At 55.1% G+C, this 22,902-nt stretch overlaps 7 protein-coding genes across 7 annotated transcripts; 3 read left to right on the top strand and 4 right to left on the bottom strand.

Moving 5' to 3' along the window:
- Positions 1 to 361: 361 nt before the first annotated feature.
- On the top strand, positions 362 to 3,270 carry LY79DRAFT_519474 (vacuolar protein sorting-associated protein 35; the record flags this gene model as incomplete). The annotated part of the gene is made up of 4 exons (XM_060555143.1): positions 362 to 498; positions 610 to 2,827; positions 2,888 to 3,034; positions 3,106 to 3,270. 4 exons carry the CDS (start codon positions 362 to 364, stop codon positions 3,268 to 3,270), a joined length of 2,667 nt encoding a protein of 888 aa, XP_060412121.1.
- A 1,650-nt stretch (positions 3,271 to 4,920) lies between these two features.
- On the bottom strand, positions 4,921 to 7,732 carry LY79DRAFT_519511 (PA domain-containing protein; the record flags this gene model as incomplete). The annotated part of the gene is made up of 2 exons (XM_060555149.1): positions 4,921 to 5,124; positions 5,198 to 7,732. 2 exons carry the CDS (start codon positions 7,730 to 7,732, stop codon positions 4,921 to 4,923), a joined length of 2,739 nt encoding a protein of 912 aa, XP_060412120.1.
- Positions 7,733 to 9,626: 1,894 nt separating this feature from the next.
- Positions 9,627 to 9,857, bottom strand: LY79DRAFT_519528 (uncharacterized protein; the record flags this gene model as incomplete). The annotated part of the gene is made up of 1 exon (XM_060555150.1): positions 9,627 to 9,857. A coding segment is annotated over one exon (231 nt), but the record flags the coding sequence as incomplete, so codon positions are not given.
- Positions 9,858 to 11,571: 1,714 nt separating this feature from the next.
- On the top strand, positions 11,572 to 12,492 carry LY79DRAFT_278089 (uncharacterized protein). Its single transcript, XM_060552091.1, has 2 exons — positions 11,572 to 11,773; positions 11,941 to 12,492. Exons 1-2 carry the CDS (start codon positions 11,724 to 11,726, stop codon positions 12,278 to 12,280), a joined length of 390 nt encoding a protein of 129 aa, XP_060412118.1. The 5' UTR covers positions 11,572 to 11,723; the 3' UTR covers positions 12,281 to 12,492.
- A 605-nt stretch (positions 12,493 to 13,097) lies between these two features.
- On the top strand, positions 13,098 to 13,783 carry LY79DRAFT_277973 (uncharacterized protein). Its single transcript, XM_060552090.1, has one exon. The coding sequence runs from the start codon at positions 13,276 to 13,278 to the stop codon at positions 13,750 to 13,752; it is 477 nt and encodes a 158-aa protein (XP_060412117.1). The 5' UTR covers positions 13,098 to 13,275; the 3' UTR covers positions 13,753 to 13,783.
- A 1,013-nt stretch (positions 13,784 to 14,796) lies between these two features.
- LY79DRAFT_591754 (SET domain-containing protein) lies at positions 14,797 to 16,548 on the bottom strand (the record flags this gene model as incomplete). Its single annotated transcript, XM_060561321.1, has 1 exon — positions 14,797 to 16,548. One exon carries the CDS (start codon positions 16,546 to 16,548, stop codon positions 14,797 to 14,799), a length of 1,752 nt encoding a protein of 583 aa, XP_060412116.1.
- Positions 16,549 to 21,398: 4,850 nt separating this feature from the next.
- LY79DRAFT_519420 (lipase catalyse the reaction) lies at positions 21,399 to 21,947 on the bottom strand (the record flags this gene model as incomplete). The annotated part of the gene is made up of 2 exons (XM_060555138.1): positions 21,399 to 21,519; positions 21,667 to 21,947. The coding sequence occupies 2 exons, from the start codon at positions 21,945 to 21,947 to the stop codon at positions 21,399 to 21,401; spliced, it is 402 nt and encodes a 133-aa protein (XP_060412115.1).
- Positions 21,948 to 22,902: the final 955 nt, after the last annotated feature.

The following is a 22,902-nucleotide window of genomic DNA, read 5'->3' as shown; positions in this document are numbered from 1 at the left end:
GCAGGCTCCAGCCACACCGTCACAGGGTGGCTTTTCCAGCCACTGATAGCGAGTGCACCGAGCTCCGCCGTCCCGACCTTACCTCACCAAGCAGCAACCTGCCTGGAGCCAGCCAGCCAGCCAGCCTGTCAACACATTCAACTCGACCTCACTCCTCCCAGCTTCTGTCTCTCCTCGCCCGCGCCGACGACACAAGTCGAATCCGTATGTCCCTGCTCCATTGCGCAATTGCCTCATTACACCCCCTGTACCGCGCCTAGCAGTCGTTTCTTCTTCCCTCCATGAGCTTCTACTAAAAAAGCCCGCCCCTCCCCCCCTACATCGCCTCGATCGACAGCTGCCCCGCTGGTTCTACCTCGACATGTCTGCGACTCCGGTGCCGCCTGAAGACCAGGCGCGCCTCTTGGAGGATGCCCTAGTCGCTGTGCGCCAACAGACAGCTCTCATGCGGAAATGCCTCGATACGCCGAGCAAGCTCATGGATGCCCTCAAGTGCTGGTACGTCATCCTCTGCCGTCGGATCCGCAGAGCCTCCTCGAGAGATACCTCGCCCATCGTCGTGATAAGCCTCAATGGCCCAGACTAACCCTGTCGTTCTCTCGCGCGTAGCTCTACCCTGGTTTCCGAATTGCGCACGAGCAGCCTCGGCCCGAAGCAGTACTACGAGCTCTACATGGCCGTCTTCGACGCTTTGCGCTACCTGTCCGTCCACCTCCGAGAGAACCATCCCGTGAACCACCTCGCCGACCTCTACGAGCTTGTCCAATATGCCGGCAATATCGTTCCGCGCCTGTACCTCATGATCACCGTTGGCACTGCCTACATGTCGATTCCCGACGCGCCCGTCAAGGAACTCATGAAGGACATGATGGACATGAGCAGGGGTATACAGCATCCCATCCGCGGGCTGTTCCTCCGATACTACCTGTCGGGCCAGGCCAGAGACTACCTGCCCACGGGCGACGGCGACGGCCCCGAGGGTAACCTGTCCGACTCGATCAACTTCATCCTCACCAACTTTGTCGAAATGAACAAGCTCTGGGTCCGCCTGCAGCACCAGGGCCACTCCCGCGAGCGCGAACAGCGGACGAGAGAAAGAAAGGAGCTGCAGCTTCTGGTCGGAAGCAACATTGTACGACTCAGCCAGCTGGTGGACCTGGAGACATACAAGTCGGGCATCCTCGCCCCTCTGCTGGAGCAGGTCGTACAATGTCGCGATGTTCTGGCTCAGGAATATCTCTTGGAGGTCATTACCCAGGTGTTCCCGGACGACTTCCACCTCCACACACTGGACCAGTTTCTTGGCGCAGTCTCTCGACTGAACCCACACGTCAACGTCAAGGCTATTGTCATTGGCTTGATGGATCGCCTCTCGGACTACGCAGAGCGCGAGTCCAAGGACGACGGAGCGGGCGACCGAGCCAAGTTGGAGGAGGAGGCGCTGGCAGCCTTGTTGGAAAAGACCAGCCTGAAGAAGGACGGCCAAGACTCGGCCGGCGGCCACGCCGACATGCAAGACCCCAGCAAACCCGTGGAATTCGGTACCAACGGCGCCAACCAGCCCAGCGAGAACGAAGCACGCGCAGCAGAGGACCTCCCGCCCCCAGAGGAGCCGACGCCGTCGATTGCAGACACCGAGGCCACTGCCGTAAATGGCGAAGGGGGCGCGCCCGAGAAGGGCATCCCGGAGAACGTCCAGCTGTACGAGATCTTCTTCAGCCAAGTCAAGAACCTCGTCGAGGCGCAGCACCTGCCCATCCAGGACACGATAGCATTGCTGTGCTCGTTGACAAATCTGGCGCTCAACATCTACCCCGAACGTCTGGACTTTGTCAACCAGATTCTGGAATACGCGACCATCAAAGTCAGAGAAAACGCAAACAATGCCGATCTGCACTCGCCCCCTGCTCAGCAGAGTCTTTTGGCTCTGCTCCAAGCGCCCCTCAACCGATATCTCTCCATCTTCACGGCCCTCTCTCTGCCCACCTACGTCCCCCTCTTCCAGTCCCAGTCGTACCCGACACGCCGCGCCGTCGCCGGCGAGGTGGCCCGCACCCTCCTGCGTGACCAGACGCGGATCTCGACGCCCAACCAGCTGGAGAATGTTCTGGAGGTGCTGAAGGTGCTCATTAAGGAGGGCTCCCAGGCGCCCTCCAACTACCCCGGCGTCGCACAGCGCCGCGCCGTCGAGACGGACGAGACGATGGAGGAGCAGGGCTGGCTGGCCAGGATCGTCCACCTCATCAATGGCGAAGATAACGATACACAGTTCCGCCTGCTGCAGATGACGCGCAAGGCCTACTCGGAAGGCAACGAGAGAATCCGCACGACGACGCCACCGCTCATCACAGCCTGCATGAAGCTGGCCAGACGCTTCAAGACGCGCGAGCACTACGACGACAACTGGGAAACCCAGAGCAACGCGCTGTTCAAGTTCATGCACTCGGCCCTGAGCACGTTGTACACCCGCGTTAACGGTGCGGGCGCGGCCGAGCTAGCGTTGCGCCTCTTCTGCGCGTCCGGACAGACGGCCGACATGACGGGCTTCGAGGAGGTGGCCTATGAGTTCTTTGCTCAAGCATTCACCGTCTACGAAGAGGCGATTTCGGACTCCAAGGCACAGTTCCAGGCCGTCTGCGTCATCGCGACGGCGCTGCACCAGACGAGGAACTTTGGCAAGGAGAACTACGACACTCTCATCACCAAGTGCGCCCAGCACGGCAGCAAGCTCCTGCGGAAGCCGGACCAGTGCCGCGCCGTCTATCTCGCGAGCCACCTCTGGTGGGCCACGCCGATGGCTTTCAACGGAGAGACGGACGAGACCGGGGTAAGTCACGGAACGCACACCACATGTCGGGATGCCATGCCTAATACTGACTCTTCGCAGCTGTACCGCGACGGCAAGAGAGTGCTCGAATGTCTCCAGAGAGCGCTGCGTGTCGCCGACTCGTGCATGGAGACGGCGACGTCGATTGAGCTCTTTGTCGAGATCCTAGACCGATACGTCTACTACTTTGAGCAGCAAAACGCAGCGGTAAGCCTCCATATGACCCAGTCTCCCCCCCCCCTTTGACCATGTCCCAGTTTTCTAACCCCCCACGCCAGGTCACGACCAAGTACCTCAACGGTCTCATCGAGCTCATCCACTCCAACCTCGCAGGCAACCAGCAGGACTCGGCCTCGGTCGAGAACAGCAAGCGCCACTTTTACCACATTCTCGAAAGCATCAAGGGCCGGCAGTACGAGGGCGTCGTCCTCGACCCGAAATGAGGGAGGCAGAGGAGCCATTGATCGACGGTCCACTCATTTTGATCAGTTTATGACGTGCCACAAGACAGTGAGCAGGGGAGAATGCCAACGAAAGCCATGACCAGAAGCTGTTGTTGTTGTTGTTGTTGTTGTTGTTTTTCTTAATTAGCGGTGGAGGGCCAAGGGGAGGGGAGGGGGGGCAAAGAGCCCGTCGATGCCGGAAGACACAGGACAGGAAAAGAAGTGCTCATACGATAGGCGCATGCATGCAACGAACCAGGAGGGGGGAGAGAGACGCTGGTGTCTGCGAATGGGAAGAATGCCGGACGACCGAGAGAGAGCAAAGGGGAAGAAAGGAAAAGAACTTTTTTTTTTTTCTTTCCTTTTTTTCATTTTCGATTTGCATGTGAGAGGCTGTGTAGTAGCCTTACCTTAATTGTACATATGATGTACACGTCTTTTCTTTTTTTAACACCACCCATTTGAAAGCGATGGATTTTTTTTCCCTACGTCTGAACACGTCGCTCGCCATGGATCGATCCGATGAAGTAGACGCCTGGTGGGCGGATGACATTCCTGCTGTGTTTGACGTGTAATGCCCGCTCCAATACATAATATACCGGTGATGCACATGGAAATATGACCTATCAGTTTCCCCCTCAACGCGTATACCCGGGGGTCCTAGGCCTGATGAACTAAAGACCCCCCCCTCCTCACGGAATACGTTTCTTCTCTCTCTCTCTATCCCTTCCTCTCCCCCTTTCGTGTCATTGAGACCAGCCAGGATACACACAGCGCCTTCAGAACCGCACTGGGTATGCGCATATTAACCAGAACCTTTTCACAGATTTTGTTCTCTCTTTTTTTTTTTTTTTTTCCATTTTCATTTTCCGTCTCCTCTACTTCCATAGCTCGGAAGTGAGGGGAGAGGGGAGCGATCGATGTTGCAATGTTCTTCTATTTTATTTTTATTTTTTTTTTAGTTCTTTTCTTTTCCTGGTTATTGTGTTACGTGACATCAAAGCGAGCCCACGTTCCTTGACCTGCCACCGCGCCGACATCTATCAACGAACCGGGGAGAGAGAATGTCTTGGGGGAGTGAGGAATTGGATAACATTTGGAACAGAAAAACTTGCAGTTTGATAACGCAAGGGGGGGGAAGGATTCGAAAAACCCCCAAACTCCTTGCAATGCCGTGCGACAGAAATAACATGGAAATCGACAGGGAGGAGGCCTGCGGGTGCTGCACCCGGGAATGACCTCCCCCCGAGTACGTGGTGTGTGTGTGTGTGTGTGTGTGTGTGTGTCCTTGGACGAGAAAAAAGGGAGGCGGGATACACGGAGAGGAAATCTTTTGGGTGCGGGCGGGGTGAGGCGGTGGTGGGATGCCGCGGCCGTTTGTTTGTCTTACTGTCCCCCAAAACCCATCCCCCCAGCTCATGTGATTATGGCAGGGGGAGGAAACGGGGGAGGGAACGATTGGTGCTCCAACGCAGTTGGTCGGAGAGGGAGATCGAGGGAGGAAACGAGTTCCCCATATAGAAATACAAATGTGGAAGGGCGAATAAGAAAAACAAAAGCCCCCTCCCCCCATAAGAAAAGATAAAGAGAAAAAAAAAGAAGAAAAAAAAACCAGTAAAAAGAGGCTCAAAACATGGATGCTGGCTGTGGTCAGCTCTCGGCGCTCTTCTCCCACTCCTGCAGCGTGGTCGTCGCGTTCCTGATGATGCGCGCCGTCTTCTCGACCATCTTGTTGGCGAGCTCCCAGTCGCCAGCCTCGACGGCATCGCGGATGCCGGCAAAGGTGACGGGCTCGTTGCCGGACCAAGCCTGGGGCCCGAAGATGACGTGCTTGAACTGCGGGCGGTCGGGCATCTAGATACGAAAGAGTCAGCATGTTGTGTCGATATCCGGGGCAAGAGGGGAGGAGGGGATCTAGCCAACTTACGCCGCCGCCTTGTTCCAGGTCGAGCAGGGCCGTCTCAAAGTCGGCCATGTGGTTGTTGAACTGGAGACGCTTGTCGCCCATCTCGCCCGACTCGTAGCCGCCGCCGCCCATGACGGTGCTCTCCCACGCCATCTCCCACAGGGCGAAGGCCTTGAGGTTGTCCTTGGTCTTGTTGACAATCTTCTTGAGAGGCTCCAGCGAGAACTTGTTCTGCGCGCTCGCGCCCCTGTGCTCGCAAAAGTTGGACAGGTCGTTGACGTAGCGCTCGATGCGGTCGCCGTACGCCAGCATGTCGAACGGCAGGATGGGCCTGTCGGAGAGCTCGAGGATGAGGAGGCCGACGACCTGGCCCATCATGACGTGGTACGCAAAGTCCGGGTCGCCGATGCGGTTGACCCACTCGTAGTTGTCGTAGCTGGACTGGGCCGGGAAGCGCGCGCCCCGGAAACCGACGTCGAGGGCGCTGGTGCCGACCATGTTCTGGAACGGCACGTAGTCGCCGCCCATGCCGAGGTCCTCCAGGTCCGACTCGCGCTGGTCCCAGAGGCCGCGCAGCGTGGCGTTGAGGTTCGCGTCAAAGACGCGGTCGATGACGCGGTAGACGGTCTGCCTGAAGACGGGCGACCCGGCGGCGTGGAACTCGGTGCCGGCGACGGCCGAGTCCAGGTTGATGTAGGCAAAGGCGTTCTTCCTCAGGAGGTCCTCGTTGCGCTCCACAAACTCGGTCGAGCCGATCATGTTGTACTCGGCGGCGTCCCACGACATGAACTCGATGCTCCGGAGCGGGCGCCAGCCCTTGGCCACGAGGGAGCCAAAGATGCGCGCCATCTCAATCATGATGGCCGTGCCCGAGTGGGGCTCCGTGGCGCCAAAGGACCAGGCGTCGCGGTGGTTGCCGATGATGATGGACTTTTGGTCCTGCTCGATGCCCTCGATCTTGCCGTAGACATTCCAGATGCCCTTCTCCTGGACGACGTCGTTGTCGTTCTTCAGACGCACGATCGGCGACGATAGGTTGCCCGTCCACCATTCGCCGACGTCGGGAACACCTCCCGCCCACTCCTTGGGCACCTGCTCGCCGTGGCCCTTGAGGTGCTGCAGCAGGATCTGCGCGTCGCGCCAGGACAGGGGCAGGCTCGGAATCTTGACCAGGCCTTTGGTCTCGTCGGGCTTCATGCGCGGCAGGTTCTTCTTGCTCTCCCATCCAGGGGTCAGGGGGTCGCCGAGGACCCAGTTCGACAGCGCGACGGAGCCTCTCTGGACGCCGTCGGCGGGCATGAAGCGGCCGTTGGGCGCGACGTCGCCGAGGCGGAAGCCGTCATCGGCCGGGTCGCTGTAGACGATGCACCCGGCAAATCCCGCCTCCTCGGCCGCCTTGACCTTGAGCGCAAGGCTCCCCTGCGAGCCGTAGTAGCGGACGAGGGCGATGGCGCCCTTGGTGTCGATGCCGCTATCGGCGAGCTTCTTGAAGTCGGACCTCGAGCCGTAGTTGACGTAGATGAGGGGCCCGCTGACGTCGGCCGACTTGGAGTGGCCGTGGAACACAAAGGTCTGATGCCCGGCGGCCTCACCCCCAACCTCCTCCTCTTCGAGCTTCGCAGCCCACTTGGCCTTCCCGTCTTCGCCCAGGATCTCCACCGCCCGTCCTCCGGCCTTGGGGTAGTTCAGGTATACGTAGTACTCGTCGATGTTGACGTAATCCAGCCCGGCTCTAGTGAACATGGACTCGACGTCCATGGCCAAGGCGTAGTCACCCTCGGTTCCTGCCATGTGGGCGTACTTGGTATAATGGGCCACCGAGGCCTTCATCCTGCGGTCCTCGACGTTGTTCTGAACATAGATGCGCACGTCCTCGGGGTTAAAGCGCAATCCGCCATTCATGCGCCTGGCCATGGTGGTGAAAAGATCGCTCATGAAAAGTGCGTAAAGAATGCCCATGACAAAGACGACCGCGAAGACGCGGGCGAAGATGATGATGGCTGTCCGGGCCTTATCCTTGTCCCACTGCGGCAGTGTGATCCGCGGTCTCGTCGTCGTCGTCGTCGTCGTCCTCGCGTTTGCATCGTTGGTATCGTTGGAATTCTCGTTCGGGCCGGATGGTAGTCGGATAATCGGGCGCAGCCTTGGCAGTCGCCATCGCCAAGACGGCCATTGTGGCAGGGAGAGGGAGAAGGGTATCCTCTTGCCCCATAGTGAAGGGCGCGATCTGTCGTCGGGATGGCCTATTTCCAGCTCCTGCATCTCTCTGCGCACGTAGGCGGTCTCGTCGCCCTCGTCGTCGCTGCTCCATGCGCTTTCTTCGTCTTCGGACTCGACCGTTGGCGGGCGGTAACCGTTGGGGCGGCGCGAGGATGTCGCGACGCCATTTCTGTTGAGTAGAGACTGCGACTCGGTCTCGTTCTGGGAGCGGCCGTCCATCGGGGAGCGTGGCATCTGCCAGTCGTTTGGGTCGGCGGGGCCGCCGGTCGCAAGGGCTTCATCGTAACTGGGGATAGGCGGTACGGATTCGTACCGTTGGTCGCGATCTGAAGGCATCGTCGCAGTCGTCGTCGTCGCCGCCGGTGACGGGTAGCGGCGGAATGCAGGGTTGAAAAGGTACTCGGGGGCGGCGGGGAGGCGTCTAGGAACACCCGTCGCAGTCTGGGATGGAGTAACGAGTGGTATCGGAGTCGGTCGGACGCAGGCGGAGATGCTGGAAAGGAATGAATGGTGGAAAGCTGCCGCAACGCAATGCAAAGCAAAGCAACGCAGTCGAAATGTACTATGACCGAAGAGAAGGGGTGCCCATGGATGCCGCTTTTGAGCAAGCAGACATTGATCAGGTGGGCGAGATTATGGACAGCTAAAGAAGGGTGCGTGTCGACAATGTCATTACCGCAGGCGACGGGCAGGCTGTATTGACAGGATGAGGTAGGGAATATAGTGGGTGATGATGATGTCGAAACATGAAAGTTCATGATCTGTCATGGATGGGCACTAAACCTCGAGGAGGTGCGGTGCGGTGCAGTGCAGTGCAGCCGTGCCGCCGGCCTCCGTGCGGCAGCCAGCGTCAGTGAGTTCCTCACCTAACGATACAGGTACCCGTAGAGGCAGGTACCTACCTCCCTAGGTATCCGTAGGTGGCCAAGGTGGGTAGGTGTACCTACCTATCTCCCTATGAATGTACCAGCCCAAGTACTTGTCTACCTGCGATGCTGAGTGCAGTTACTAAGCAGGTCCCTTTTTCCTTTTGGCAAGACGAGCCAATTAGAGACGCCAAGTATCCTGTCCGAGCTTACGCGGAGTGTACGCTCCAACGAATGAAAACGGCAGAATCCCTTACACTCCGTACGTACAGTGCGTTGCCATATTTGTACATGCTGGCAGGAGAAGGTGGCCGTGTGATTACATAAGTTTATCCCAAAAGGGACATGCGAATGATTATGTCATCAGCACCGCCACGCTTGGCCCATTCCCAGCAGCTCCGGTTCTTCCGACACATTTAACAGCCGCTACATGTTCCAACCGGCCCATCAGGCAAAATGCTTGCATGCCAAACCAAACCTCTATTCTCGTAATAGGTGGACGGGCAGCCTCACACCCTCCCCACGCGGCTTCAGCTCAGGATTTTGCTCGTACCGGTGCCCAAGTGCAGTCCGGCTCTGGGCCGCTGTACTCGTTCGTCCGTTGCCCGCCCGATGATTCCATGCTAGAGTTGTAAGGCATGTCATTTGGGCGGCAACCCGTCCAACAGCGGGCGATGGTCAGAGGTCTCCAGGGTCTCGAGACTGAGCATATAAGATGATGGTCAATCTGTACGTGTGGCTTGGGATTTCGAGTGCTCTCGTCGTTACACCTAGCACACGGTCGTTGCCGTGGCTCCATCGCACGACCAGTCCAGAAGGGTAATCATTAGGATTTGGAGGCCGTCGCGGTGCTCTGATCCCAAGTCGGTTATGTTCGTCATCACCCATTGCCTCGCGCTGCGTAGCATTGTTGCACGCGCAGCCAACTCGGTTCAATACACTACTATAGCGAGCACACCAGCCGCATCGTCATATATCATCCTGTATCAACTTCGTGTCTTGTTCTCGGAAACTACGCGCTACGACTAATACCAGCACGCTTGATTAACTTCCTACATATCCTAACGATTCCCGCTTGTTAATTGACTGATGTGCGAGAGTGCACGACAGATGGTGATCACGTTCAATTAATTAACCAAGTCATCCGAACGATAAGTGCCCAAGTCGCCGTCCCTCCGATACGATTCCCTCAGACGTAAAAGAAACTCCGTAGTAGTCCGTTATTGCACATCTTGTCCGTTCCGCACTTTTCCAGCAAGCACGGCACGGGTCCCATCCCATGTGCCCCGGCATAAGCCAACCCGTTTCCCACACGACGGCGAGAAGGACGCCAAAATCCCAATGAAGCCCAGACCGACAACGGTTCATACCCTCACGCCCTTGACGATGGCCATCTGGACTGTGTCGTTGCTCATCAGGCAGGCCAGCTCCAGCGTGATTGCGTGATGGAAGTAGGCCGCCATCGTTCCCGGCGTGCAGCCTGCCTCGTTCCTGGCCGACTCCTCGACCAGCTCCGTTATCGGGTGGCCCAGCGACAGGCGTCCGATGATGAGCTGGTTCGCCTGGATCACCAGCGGGAGGTCCGGGTACCAGTCTGGGTTTGGGCAGATGTGTTAGTCCGGTAATATGTAATGCGCGCGCACCAGCCAACATGGCCCAGCAGCCCTTTCGCTGCGTCCCGAATTTCACAAACCTCTGTCAAAGATGAAGTGTCTCCTGTAAAAGGGGGAAAAAAAAAAGGCTAGACGTCAGCAGATGCACGCTCTCTATTCCATCTCAATGGGAATTCGGACGCCCGGGTTCGCTCACGCTTGTTCACCGGTTGAGGCGCTTGATCGGCTCGAGCCGCTGCAGGTGCTCTGTGTTCTTCCTCGCATCTTGTCGTTTCCCCTCGTATGGGGTTTTTTTTCTTTTCTTTATTTCTTGTTTTCCCTCTCTTTGGCTCGATTCGGTGATTTGTGCTTGGGAGGACCACGTTTTGGGATAGCAGACACAACTATTCGGCTTGCAGGAGATTTTCCAATTACAGTAAATCCCCGTGGAACTATCCTCAAGTACTCGTAGCGGTTTTGTACTGCTCTGTTACATTGTCGTGTAGTACCGACTGTTGGGCGTGCGCGTGTTTGAGCAGGTATTGTCCCAATCGGGAAAAAGAGCACGTTGTTTTTCCATTAACATACTCAGCCTTCTTAACTGCTCGACCCCGTTTACTTGCTCAGCCCGCATGCAACACTCACAGGTCATTGTAAACTTCCTGTAGTATCATGACCCATCCGTTGTTTTTGTAGTTGCGCGAAGTGGCATTGTTGAGCTGCATATTATCCTACCCGCAGCTCGTTGTCGGACGAAACCACCATAGCTAGCCCACTGGGCGGATATCGCATCAGCTCGGGGCGCAGCACGGAAGGGGAGAATGGCCCTTCGAACACAGCGTCACTAGAAGTCGTCGGGAAAACCCTCTGCGGGCTCGATGAGCCTTTGTGCTTCGTTTTCCTCATCTCCCTTCCGAGACATTCGTCGGCAGGGGGGGGGCGTTTTCGATAGACACTTCTCCGCATGTGACGGGTCGCATTACAACTTTACCGGACTGGAAGCGCTTGTCAGCCGTCCGATTGAGTCCCATGCCGGCGGGGAAAGAAGGCCCAAGCCGCTAGGATCCGGGCACCTGGGACGGCTCCTGATTCGTTTATATAGTCCCCCGAGATCGTTATTGGCCCGTTTCTGTAGCGGTTTTCCCTTATCCCATCCGAATGAGCCGAATGTATAGTTATTTCAGAGCCTCATAAGGCTGTCGCAAAGGATATCATCTCCGTAGCCCGCATCGTCCCGCCGAGACACGTGTTTCTGTTGGCGATCGCATACAGATTCGGATTCGGGGGGCTCGGCTGTCGGCGTTCAAAGTGACCCAACTGTTTATACTCTTGTAGCCCAAAGACGCTACGTTATTGTCCCTTGGCCCTGACGCAATGGCTGCAGAATATCAAGTCGTAAGCTACGTGCTTGTTCCATTCCGCCCTGTCGTCCGGACACTTGCGTACGCAACATAGATGGACTCACGGAACAGAAGCAAACTTATTCATCGATATTTGGTCGTCGCCAGACCCCTTGTTAAAAGGCGTGGAGAATCTGGAGAACGTATTGTCGCCTCTGACAGTTTTCGTTTTTTCGACGCCAGAGTCGGCATTCCTGCGCGAGTGACCCGAGAGCCGTTATTTGTCCACATTTGCACCGAGAACAAAACTGCTAGCACATCCTGTTAGCAACCATCTTAAATCTGGTTAGGGTTTCGTTCGTAAATGGCTCCCAAGGTTGACTTGCCGGTCTTTGCAGCTGATCGCACGGCCTCCATCGATGTATTCGGTTTGCCAACAAAGCCCCTCTCGATGCGATAGCGCCTCTAGAAACTCCCAAAAAAAAGTACTAGATATCTCGATATCCTTGGAACTACCAGGCAGGCAGTGATGGCAACAGCGGAATTGCCACCAGCAGCGGCACTGCTCCTTCTAGTGAGGTACCATGCAATCGTGCGTTTCGCGCACTCTGTACACGCAGATAACGATGGATGGGGATCATGTTCCTCGATTTCCGCTACTATGCTCTCTGTAGCACTGCCTGCATGTTAGAATGGGCACGGCGTTGTGTGTTGCTGAGAGGAGTTTGCTGACGCACCTATTACAGTCTACGTTGCGCCTTTGCCCGCAGTAACGATCAATCAAACACCGGGAAGAAGAGAGCCTGCCATTTGGACTGTCTCTTGGCCTTCTCGTTCTTCGCTGCCATCGGGTCGTTTCTGCAAGTCCAGAGCCAGGATGTCGGTTCGCAGATTTTGCATCGACACGGACCACGACCTCGGCTGTCACGTATACGGCAACCGGTAACGACTGTGGAAAAAGGCCATAGGCGAGTAGGCCGCTCGATGGATGGTTACGGAAGATCGGCTTGGGTAGTGCTTACTGCGCGTGGGTGGTGGCAAGGGCATGGCACTCTGGGAGGACCGAGGTCTGCTGCAATTCAGTAACTGGCTCGACGAACAAACAGGGTCGACAAAGTAGATGGCTCAGCCACCCCAACTACGCCCCCATACAGGCTCCCGATAGAATAGGATCTTCCAGAGGGGAATGGATACAGGGCCGTGCTGCTACATGTTGATAACAAACAGAGTATGCTTGAACAATGTGGTGCAAAACCACGAAAATACGAGAGTCGGACAAATGTGAGTATATCTAGTAATTCAAGGAATAGGAATTTATCTCGCACTTAAGAATCTTCCTGTCGCTCCAGTGCCTGACGGCGTCTCCGCATAACTACCTTCGCAGGTGGGATCCTCGGCATCACATCAGATATTACAGGAGTCACGTGGGCTTACCCGACGCACTCACAGCTCGACGACTTTTCTCAGTCCCCGGGGTCACAGAAACTTCCTTGGAAACCACCCAAAACATTCAAGAGAAACCAGTCTTGACATGTCCCTTCAGGGGCCCCCCCAGCCAAGGCTGAAAGCGGATTGAGACCGTATAGTCCCGTCTTCTACGAATCGAGGGGCGCATCGGAGAAGTGACAAGCTTGAATAGCTGAACGATGGGACGAAGCCGGCTAGAACGGGATAGCTGCAACACGGTCAACACATCTCCGCGGAGCAGACCGGGTCCGGTTAGAGCTGCCCATGAGGGTGCCGAAAGCTTCTGCCCAGTTCGCCCTGCAGTAGCATGAGGCGAGACCGCCACAAGACCTTATGACATTCACTTACTGGTTCGAAGCCAGGTAGCGTCGAGTATGTGGGGACAGCTTTGCATATACACGGCGGGATTTGCTATTGTGATTTGCCATGTGTCAAGCGCGGGATGGACCAGAGCCCTGACGCGGCGCCAGACGAACCGTTACGGTCTAGGGGGGGAGGGGAGGGGGTGGTGGTGCACAGCCTCGAAGAAATGGGAGAGAGGCCCAAGATGCTCACGCCCTTCCTTTCCTTGGCCTTCAGACCACAGACCACAGACCTTGATACTCTGAGGAGGTATGTATGCAAGCACGGGTCATCGCCATCCACGGCTGTGCGACTGTCTCTCGCTGCTCCTTTTGACCCGTGGGGGGCCTCCTCGGTTGGCACCCCTGATCGGCACAACCCTGAGCTTTTGGGATGATGGGAACATTTGTTCAATCGCAACACGCAGATGGAGAAGAGGGATCGTCCGTTGGCGGCGGTCATGCCCATATAGGAAACCATATCCTATCTTGATCGTTCCGGCGATCTATCAAGCGCCCCCCTCCCCCCCCCCCCCCCCAGAGGTAGTAGATGTCATGCAGCAAAGGGCAGCAGTAGCATCAACAACAACAACAACAACCACAGGCACGAAGAGAAGACCAGATCACAATAGACTCGGATCAAGTGTGCTGTGTCCCACCTCCATCCCACACCTAAGCTCGCTTGAGGCCAAGGCTCTCGGTAAAAACCCCAGGCTCGGTTCTGATTGGAGACCAAAAGGGGCCGTGTAGGATACCTCGACAACAGAGAGATGCTCGCCTCAAAGCGGTTGAACGCTTCATTTCGTCGATACTTACCGTTTTCGCAATCCGACACTGAAGCTTATCCATGGTACGACGGGAATGAGATGGAGACCCATGCCACACCTCATCTCCGTCTCGGCCAAGATGGTTCGCGAACTTTTGGGTAGGGCTTTCAGACCCCAGGCGACTCCACGGCGACACCAGAGAGGAAATCGCACGACAACCAGGACCGCGCCATGAGTCGATCCCATTAGTCGGGACAGGCCGACGAACCAGGGGGGAGGTGAAGGGCCAACCTACCGGGTATGTGTGTTTAAAGTTCGTTCTACGGATACTCCGTACACATAACTACAAAGCGACAGAAAAGCCCCGGAGGGTAAGGAAGAGGTCACGGGACAAGCGACCCCGAGCAATTTTTAGCTCGAGCAGCGCGACTGAAGAGGTGCGGAGGGCTTTGAAAAGTCCTGATCACTTTACTTTTAGCGTTGACAAGATCTGGAACCCGCTAGCCTGACACGAACACTAGCAAATTTACCAATCTGGACAACTGCCGGTGCACATTTGTAAGGCCAGCAAAGTTTTTCCTCATGCAGATGAGGCTGCTGGCCAGGCTGGATCCGATTCGGACACTCTTTACACCCCCCCCACCACCCGGGGGAAAACTCAACCGGGGGTCCATCGGGATGTGGGCGGGCGTACTGCTCCGGACGGAGGAGAACGGTGCCCAGGTAGATACCGTAAGTTTACGGATACTTTGGACGATTCTACCACGAACTGCTTTGGGAGGCGGTAAAGGCTTCGGATCGATCAACTACCGGAAACAAAGCGTCTAGTGGCGTTAGTCCACTCCCTAATCTCCCCGAGGACTAATCTCAAGCCCACACCGCAGAACGTTGGACATTTTGGTCATGATCCTTTTCGTCCTCGCGCGTCCTAGCTTCTTTGTCCATCCTCCACAGCGTGGCTGGGCTGGGTCCTCTTCATCTAGTCTAAGCCCCCCGCCCCCCCGCCCACCCCTTGTCGGTAGCATCGTCACCGTGGCGCAGTTCTGTACCGGCAGCACGACTCCCCACAGAGACAGTCTTTGTCCAGGCCGCGCCAGTAGCTCCCCGAGTAGTCCACCGTGATCTCGTGCCCGGCCTCGATGCCCTTGCTCACCAGGACGATGCGCTGCGTGCTCATCCACACAAACTGCTGGAACTGCGCGTTGGACTTGCAGCTGTGGTTGACGAACCTGGTGAAGTTGCCCTGCCGCCCCTGCCAGATCTGGTAGGCCCGCACGCCGGTCGAGCTGTCCATGACGTCCATGTTCTGGAGATCCTTGGTGATGAGGCCGACGAACTCTCCTATCGCCGCCCCGCGGTCGAAGGGGCAGAGCGCCATCAGCCCGTTGTTGCGCCCGTTCGGCGTGCGGAACACCTGCACGGGACACGGGCTGCGGCCCCCGGACCCGAACAGCGTCGGGAAGCAGTAACAGGAGTTGACCTTGGGGTCTTCGGACTGCTCCTGCCCGCACAAGTGGCACGTGTGCTTCCCCTGGACGCACGCCACCGCGTTCATGGGCGGCACCCATCGCGGGTCGTCGGTCCCCCACGCGCTCATGTCCATGACGGAGTGCTCCAGCTGCTCGAAGCTGAAGTAGGGGTCGTATTCTAGATACGTCGACCGGAGCGGCACCGGATCCGACCCGTCCTGCCGGACCACCCAGTCGTGAGGGTGTCCGCTGAAGCGCCGCTGGGCCGGCTCCCCGACGATCATGAGCAGCTGCCGCCACGTGGGGTGCAGGGTGTCGGCGGCGACCTCGATGCGCGGCCGCAGACACCGGAGCCGCTGCATGCTGTCCGAGTTGAAGCCGACGCGGTACTTGCAGAAGCGGTAGAGGCCCATGCCGGCGAAGACCAGGGCCGCCCAGCCGCCGGCGTCCTTGATCTCTTTGTAGCCGCGCCAGATGGCCATCTTGTTCCGCAGCTCCTTCTCCGACCACCCAAAGTCGTTGCACGCCTCGATGAGCGCCGCCTTGCGCCGCTTGGTCGGGGACATGCCCGGGTTCGTGATGGCGAGCAGCTCGACGTACGAGTCGAAATGCTCGATCCACCGCGCTTGGACAATGACCTCGATCGAGCGGCACGCGCGGCTGGCCTGCGTGACCTTGCGGCAGAAGATGTTGCTGCGGTTGAAGGTGCCCTCCACGTCGATCTCGGCCATCGTCCCGTCCGTCGCCGGCGCCTGGAGCAGGCCGAGCTCGAGCTGTTCGGGGACGTGGATCTTGCCGGCGTTGTTGATGGTCGCCGTCGCCGCCGTGGCCGTCAGCTGCCACTGCTCGAGCAGGCTCTGGGGGTCCAGGCTGATGCCGCCGTGGATCTGCTCCCAGATGCTGACGACGAACTTCTCGATCGAGGACTGCTGCGGGATGAAGACGGGGTCCGATGCCACGGTCTTTGTGCGCTTGGGGAAGTTGCCCGCGATCTGCATCCGCCGCTGGCTCTCCGGTTCATCCTCCATCACCCGGCCGGTTCCCTGGAGAGGTCGTAGGGCCCCTGTTCCTCTTCGTTGCAAGGCCGACTCGGGTCTTTCGGGTGGGCGTTGTAGCTCCGGCCCTTGTACCGGAGTCCTCTGCGCTAGTACAAGTGGGTTATACTGGCTACTGCTCGACGGACCTTCCGTGATCGTAGTCTGTGTGCTAAAGGCGGGAGGACTCTTGTTCTCGATAGTCTCTCTTCTGAAGTTGCTCGTACTCGGGCTGTTTGCTGCATTTTGTGATATAATGCCAGACAAATCTACCATTTTCTGGGGGTTTGGTTACATATTATTAGCCGAAACCCATTCTCGAGGAATTGCCTTCCACGCTTGACAGTAGAAAGACAAGAAGCCCATTAACAATAATTAGTTGCATAGTCATTGTTTTTTTTTTTTTTTGGTGTAGGTATTAGCCGATGGCTTTGCGTTATGCTCTACCGTGCAACGGAGTCCATCAGTTTGAGAGGAGGGGGTCGGACATTGCACTTTGGCGCCAGCGCGATCCGGCCCTCAATAACAAATAGAAAGAAGACGAAGACGAAGACTTACCGAAACAACGGGAGAGCGGGGTGAATTCCCCTGGTTCCCGGGCTCGCCATCCTGGATGAACGCTTCAAACCGGAGCACTGGGTTAACCAGGTTGCCCGAGGAATAATCCCGTAGTGTTTCTGCAAGCTGGTCAAGAATCACGCGGCTTAAGCTTTCACGCAAAGAGTCCATTTGCTCCTCAGGCGATGCCATGATCCGGTGCTGGCGGTTAAGGCGGTTTAAGGGAAGGTAGTTGGCGTGTAAGAAATAAAATAAAGATAAAGGATAAAAGCCGGTCTTTTTCGCACTATAGAGCCTAGCTTGCCGAATGCTGACAAGTCTGAACAGTTGTCCGCGGGAAACCAGAGGGCTGACAACGTTGCCGACAGCGGAGGGAGACGTGTAAAAGAAACGTCTAAGAAGAGACGGGCCAGATCTCGTCTCGGTCGTGGTCAACCCGTTGAACACTGGGTATCATGACCGGGGGCCTGCTTTTTTCGTGAAGGCTAGCAGCACCAGGCACTGGCTTTCGAGGATCGAGTGTGGGAGGCCGGCACTGTTTTAATGGCGGAGAAGAGAACAGGATAACCGTAAGAGACAGATATTCAGGGTCCACCTACCTTCCCGTCTTGCTTTGGAGGTGGGGTCGAGTTGTGCCAAATGGATAAGCCAGACATGTCTTGGTCTATGGGTGTTTACCGTGTGTGTGTGTGTATTATGGCCAAGTACCTGTAGGTATCTATCTGGGTGGTGTGCAGGCAGCGTGGCTCGGTGGGTGTGGTGTGAGGGGGGGCATTATCCGAGCGAGCGAGGAGCGGCAGGACGGCCAGAGTCTAGCCCTTCGAACGCTGGCCTAACTTGGTCCAGCAGGGATAGTCGATGGGCAGACATGACCATTTTGCTGCGTGGGCAGAATTTCCGAGGCGGCAGGGGCTGGAACTGGTGCGACTCGGCATCATACAGTTTTGTTTGGTTGATGGTTCCCTTGTTAGCTGCAACGTGATCACAGCCACATTTGCGAACGGGCTCGATAGAAGGGGGGAGGTGGTGGCTTCTCCCGTGTTCTTGGTTGGAAGTCGGTTTGGAAAAAGAAAAGAAGAAGAAGAAAAAAAAAAGAAAGAAAAAAAAAGTTTGAGGTTTGCAACTCCGGTGTTGCCGCAGGCCGGAGTCATCGTGATTCGTGCTCCAACGAATCCAATACATACACTCGTTCGTCATATCAGCCTTTTGTCAGTAACGGCAACACCAATTGATTCCTGGACGTACATTTCACTCAGGGACACAAGACTCGGAACAGTGAATTGGCAAAGAAAGAAGAAAAACCAACGCGTCATACAAATAGAGTTTGCGCGGCGTCTGCTAGCCGACGTCATTCTCGGCCCAAGCAGGTTGCCTGCAGGTGTTAACCAAGAGGTTCTAGCCCAGCCACGAATCTCTTCTTTTTTATTAAGTGCTGGCTTCCAACGAATCCATCACGGCATTCTGCCCGGGCGTCTGTTTCTTGACCTGATGACTAGTATAACTTAAAATAACGGAGGACTCCTCCGGTGGCCCTGAAGCATGTCGCCAGAAACGGGTTTCGGCCAAATCTTAACCCTGACCACAGTGAATGGAGCTACTGGACCTCGTCATCATCCTCGCTCAGTCGTTCCTCACCTCACGCCCTTTTTCGGGCAATTGTGGTTTCAGGTGTCTCTTTTGGGCCGTAAACATCTCAAGAAAATCAGGCTCAACCTTGGTGCCAATCATATAAACTACGGTTTCCCAAGTAAGTAGCCCCACTGACGGGTTTAGGTGCCTTTGTTCAATAAACATCTGGGCGTACACAGTAAAAGCCCTACGCTTAATCGGATCGCGCCGAGATGTGCCGAATAAAGTTTCACAGGCCCGTGTGTCTGGTCTCTACAAGGTGGTAGGTAGTACCATACGAGACTAGTCAACTTCATCGTCGGCGCTGAGTCGTTCGACAGTCTCACGGGTCGTTGCCGAGGTCGTACAAAGCTAACAGGAAACTTGCAGGGGTGGTCCCGCAAGCCCATCATCATGTGAGAATCGAAACGCTCGGCGGACCGACTCTGATCTCCCTGTTTAACCGGCTCCTGTGCCTAGCTTACGCACTTGTTATTGCTTGTTGCCCAGGAAGGGCATGATTACAAGCCATCATAGTATTCACTGTTGCAAGGTATGCAAGTAGACCGCGCTGCGGCCCGAAAGTTTAACGCCGTTCAGCAGCCGACTTTGATTCTTGAATCGACTGCGAGATAGATGGGCTCGGGCGAGACCCTTCCGCCCGGTGTCACGATATGATACATTTGATACGTTCCTCGAAGCTCAGCTTATTGACAATTCATCTCCAGTTGTCAACGCACAGAGCCAACCAGCCGTGCGTGGTATGAGCTACCAGCCCGCCGGTCCTGTAATATGGTGGTCCATGCCGTATGCAAGATTTGAAAGCGCCCCGAGTGACTCGGGCCGAGTCACAACAAATGTTCCAACCTATCCTAGCGACCAAGAGGCAAATTGAAGCTTGTGACCTAGATCTCTGGCCCGGATTGCTATTGGATCTTTGTATGCTTCGGTGAATCTTGGTATTAGAGATTGGTTGGTGCCAACTAGGCCCGGCCCCGAAGATGAGTTCAGTGTGAACTAGTGCTCAAGTGCTCCGACAGAAGAGGATCCGAATGGGCAGAGCCAAAACCGAGCGAATGGTTGCAAATCAGAGCGCCTTGTCATCCAAACTCATCCAACTCCAGCATCTCCTGGTCAGGTCAAATCCGTTTACAAAGCCCGAGAAGCTCATCAGGAGCCCATACCCCCTCAGGGCGGACAGGATAGCAGACTTGCGCCGGGAAATCTCGCCATAGGCCGAGTTGGCGGCCTACAGATGCTTCTTGCGGCATGCATTGTTATGGACAAAGGATCCATCATTCATGTCCTGATACCCTTTGCAGCGACGCATGTCAGGCATACAGATACGCACTCAGACGATGCTGTCGGTGAGGCCGAAACCCCAGTGGCGTGATGATTGTCGGGACACGCGTTGAGGGCTACGTAAATTACGACTCAGGCTCGCAGGCTACTGGCCGACTATACCTTATGTGGGCTGGTAACGAAGATCTTGTACTCGTTAGGCTAAGAGCATCCTAGTCATAATTGCACTTCTTAGCTAATGGGAGGTCCTCCAAGCTCGGTAGCTTTTCCCTAAGTGACATGCCCTATCAATCCTTGTTGATCTCGGCCGCCATAATATCCGGCTCTAGCAATCAGACATGAAGTCGAGTCCGTAAACAGTCGTATTGGTCGAAACTCAAGCACGCTCGTGAGAACTTCTTGTCCCTCAAAGCGGTCGCGGCTGCGGCGGTTGATCTATGAACAAAAAAACAAACAAACAAACTTAGGTCATCGGCCGCAATTTACTTATCCCATGCCCATACCGAGGGACGAAATGGGCAGCTTCGCCATCTCATGGTGCTAAATGTGGAATATCTGTGACCCTCCATTATTTCCCCTTATCTCTATATCCACCTATGCGTAATCATCCTGACTGATAACTTTCACCAAGATATAACAGGCAAGCGCCGGGTAGATCTCGGAACGGATCGTAGATCAACGGCTCAAGTCGAAGCTGGGTAGTGCAAACATACATTTCAGGCCACCTTCCTTATAGGGCAGACAGTGTAGACTCGTGCAGACATGGGCCAAACTAATCGACCGGGGAGGAATATACGTTGCCGCATACTGTGACCGAGCCCAGTGCAGTGTGGTACCTTGGTTGCTGCACGGAGAAGCGCAATGCGTGACGCTCGGGTCTTTGGCCATGTACAATGTATTCTCCCTGATCGTAACGGGAATGACGCCTATATCAAGCAGCTGCCCCAGCAATTCAGATGGAAATGCTTGAAGATGGCGGCCAGTTCACCATTCAGATGACACAACCTTTGATCTCTCAAGTCTCACATGATTTACCAAGAGTAGTTTTTATGAAGTATGCTGTTCCCAACGCCGAGTTCAGTCATCCTAAATGCCTCTTTCACGACCGAGTAAATCCATGGTGTTGAACAGCATTTGACAGTTCAGCTCGTCATGTCCTCAGGGCTGAAAACCATACACGCACTGACTGATCCGTACTCGCCCGAGCTTTGACTGAGCAGGAAGTTGAGGATGTCATTATTGGGGCAAACGCTGCAAACGCCGTTTCCCCCGTGCCACGATTGGGGGAAACGCCGTCATGCTTCCACATCGATGATCGCGTTTACCAGGTTCGGCCTCCACAAACATCCGTGAAACCCACACCACCCATCATTGGCGACATAGCAGCCGATATCTCCACATATGGGATACCTCTGATGAGACTGCGTCAATTTTCTCATTTTGGCACCCAACGGCCCACAGATTTGTCTGCCTAACGGTCGATCACTTTGTAATATGCAGGAACCGAACGATATACGTAATAACCTGGCGCAACCGCTAGCGGGACAAAACGTATACCGTTACCGCCATTGATGGACACAGAAAAATGAGCTACACAACCATGGCTAGACACCATGGCGTTCTTTCGCATTGGTAAACGTGTGTTTTCCCTAGTCGGGTCAGTTTGACAAGCTGATTCGGCCGGCAGCGAGAGCAAAGAAGACCTGATCCAGGACTTGTGACGGGACACTGCGCAGGAACTCTGCCGCCTCCATTCGCCTTCGGCACCCAACGCCAGCACTATCGAGCTCCTGAAACGATCCGTATGGCCCAAACCCTGCGTGGCAACTAGGGTTCCACGGTTCTTGGGCATGGATAAACGCGATGAACGCTTCGCGCATGTGTTCTCCAGTCCTTTTTGCCGAGGGGAAAAAACATAGATCGAACCCCCCAAAAAGGAAAAGCAGGTCGACAGCATGATGAGCGCCGTTTGACGGCTGCCAAGGATTCGGTTCATCAACGAGGTAACGATAGGCCGGCTTGCCTGCAGCCTTGAACAGCCCAGCAATGTTCTCCGCTGGAAGGAGAAATTTATAGTCGTTAATGAAATCCAAGGCTCCAATTCTGGAAGAGGAGGGTCTGTCGGGATAGATGTTGTACACCCTTTTCAGTGCATCCCGGTCTTCGCCAGCTAGATTGAACGCGTCGACAACGGCGGCGTTATCCATTGCCCACACACCCTCTCGCCAGATTACGGCCTTCAGAATAAAGTCAATGTGTCTATCAGCTCGGAAGGAAAGGGAGGACACAGACCTCGTTTTGTACATCGCCTATCATCAACCTTTCAGCTGCTCCTACTTGGGCCTGCCAGTTTGCAAGCGCGGAATCCGTCTGCAAGAACCAAGACTGTAAGTCAACCCACCCACTTTTCGGCACCCCCCACATTTCGGCATGCCAAAAATGCCGCCCAGCCACCCCATTAACAGCTATATCTATAACTTCAAACTACTACTACTTTTTTCAACCTTTATTAAATCACTTTATTTTTTCAGGATACCTTCTTTATATACTAATAGTTTAGTATACCAAAGATAAGATTAATTAAGTAATTAACGCTATTAAAAACAGCCATAGTGTTATCTAGGCAGCTTCTATCTATAGCATCCCACAAACAACCCTCCAGTATCAACTAAGAGGTACCTAACCAAGGAAAGCAGCATTTAAAGACCTCTAGAGGCTTTTAACTAGCCAAGAGGCCAGCCTAGCCAGTTAGGTAACTACCTAGGTAGACCTTAGGCACCTACTAACCTATCAACAACTAAAAGACTTTACCTATTATATTCTCTAAGCTATAGGGGATACCTAACCTCTAGGCAAAAGGTAGATAGATAGCTTTATTTAAAAGAACCTATCTATTAAGGTCTAGAGAAGTTAATTTATTAATTTAAAGTATATTAATAGGGCATTTACTAAGGTTATTAAGGACTAGTTTAAATATCTTACTATACTTTATATTTAAGCTATTAAACTAGCTAATAGATATAATATAAATAAGACTAGTATCCTTAAGGGCAAAGGTAATAATAGGCTAGTGCTAAGTAAGGCTTTAATAAAGGTAGTTGTTAGTTTTTACTGGCTAATTAATAGGATCCTGTATCTTATGATATTATAAAGGTTAAGAAA

This window comes from Colletotrichum navitas (genome assembly GCF_030913465.1).
Source record: "Colletotrichum navitas strain CBS 125086 chromosome Unknown LY79scaffold_48, whole genome shotgun sequence".
Taxonomy (NCBI): Eukaryota; Fungi; Ascomycota; class Sordariomycetes; order Glomerellales; family Glomerellaceae; genus Colletotrichum; species Colletotrichum navitas.
Note: the sequence above shows the minus strand (reverse complement) of the source record. Positions and strands in the feature narration are given on the sequence as shown.

Excerpts from the sequence above, each read along its gene's own strand:
- LY79DRAFT_277973 (XM_060552090.1), top strand. The coding sequence starts at position 13,276 with ATGTATGCAAGCACGGGTCATCGCCATCCACGGCTGTGCGACTGTCTC.
- LY79DRAFT_278089 (XM_060552091.1), top strand. The coding sequence starts at position 11,724 with ATGGCAACAGCGGAATTGCCACCAGCAGCGGCACTGCTCCTTCTAGTG. Across the intron at positions 11,774-11,940 it reads GCACTGCTCCTTCTAGTGAG|TCTACGTTGCGCCTTTGCCC; the intron begins GTACCATGCAAT and ends CACCTATTACAG.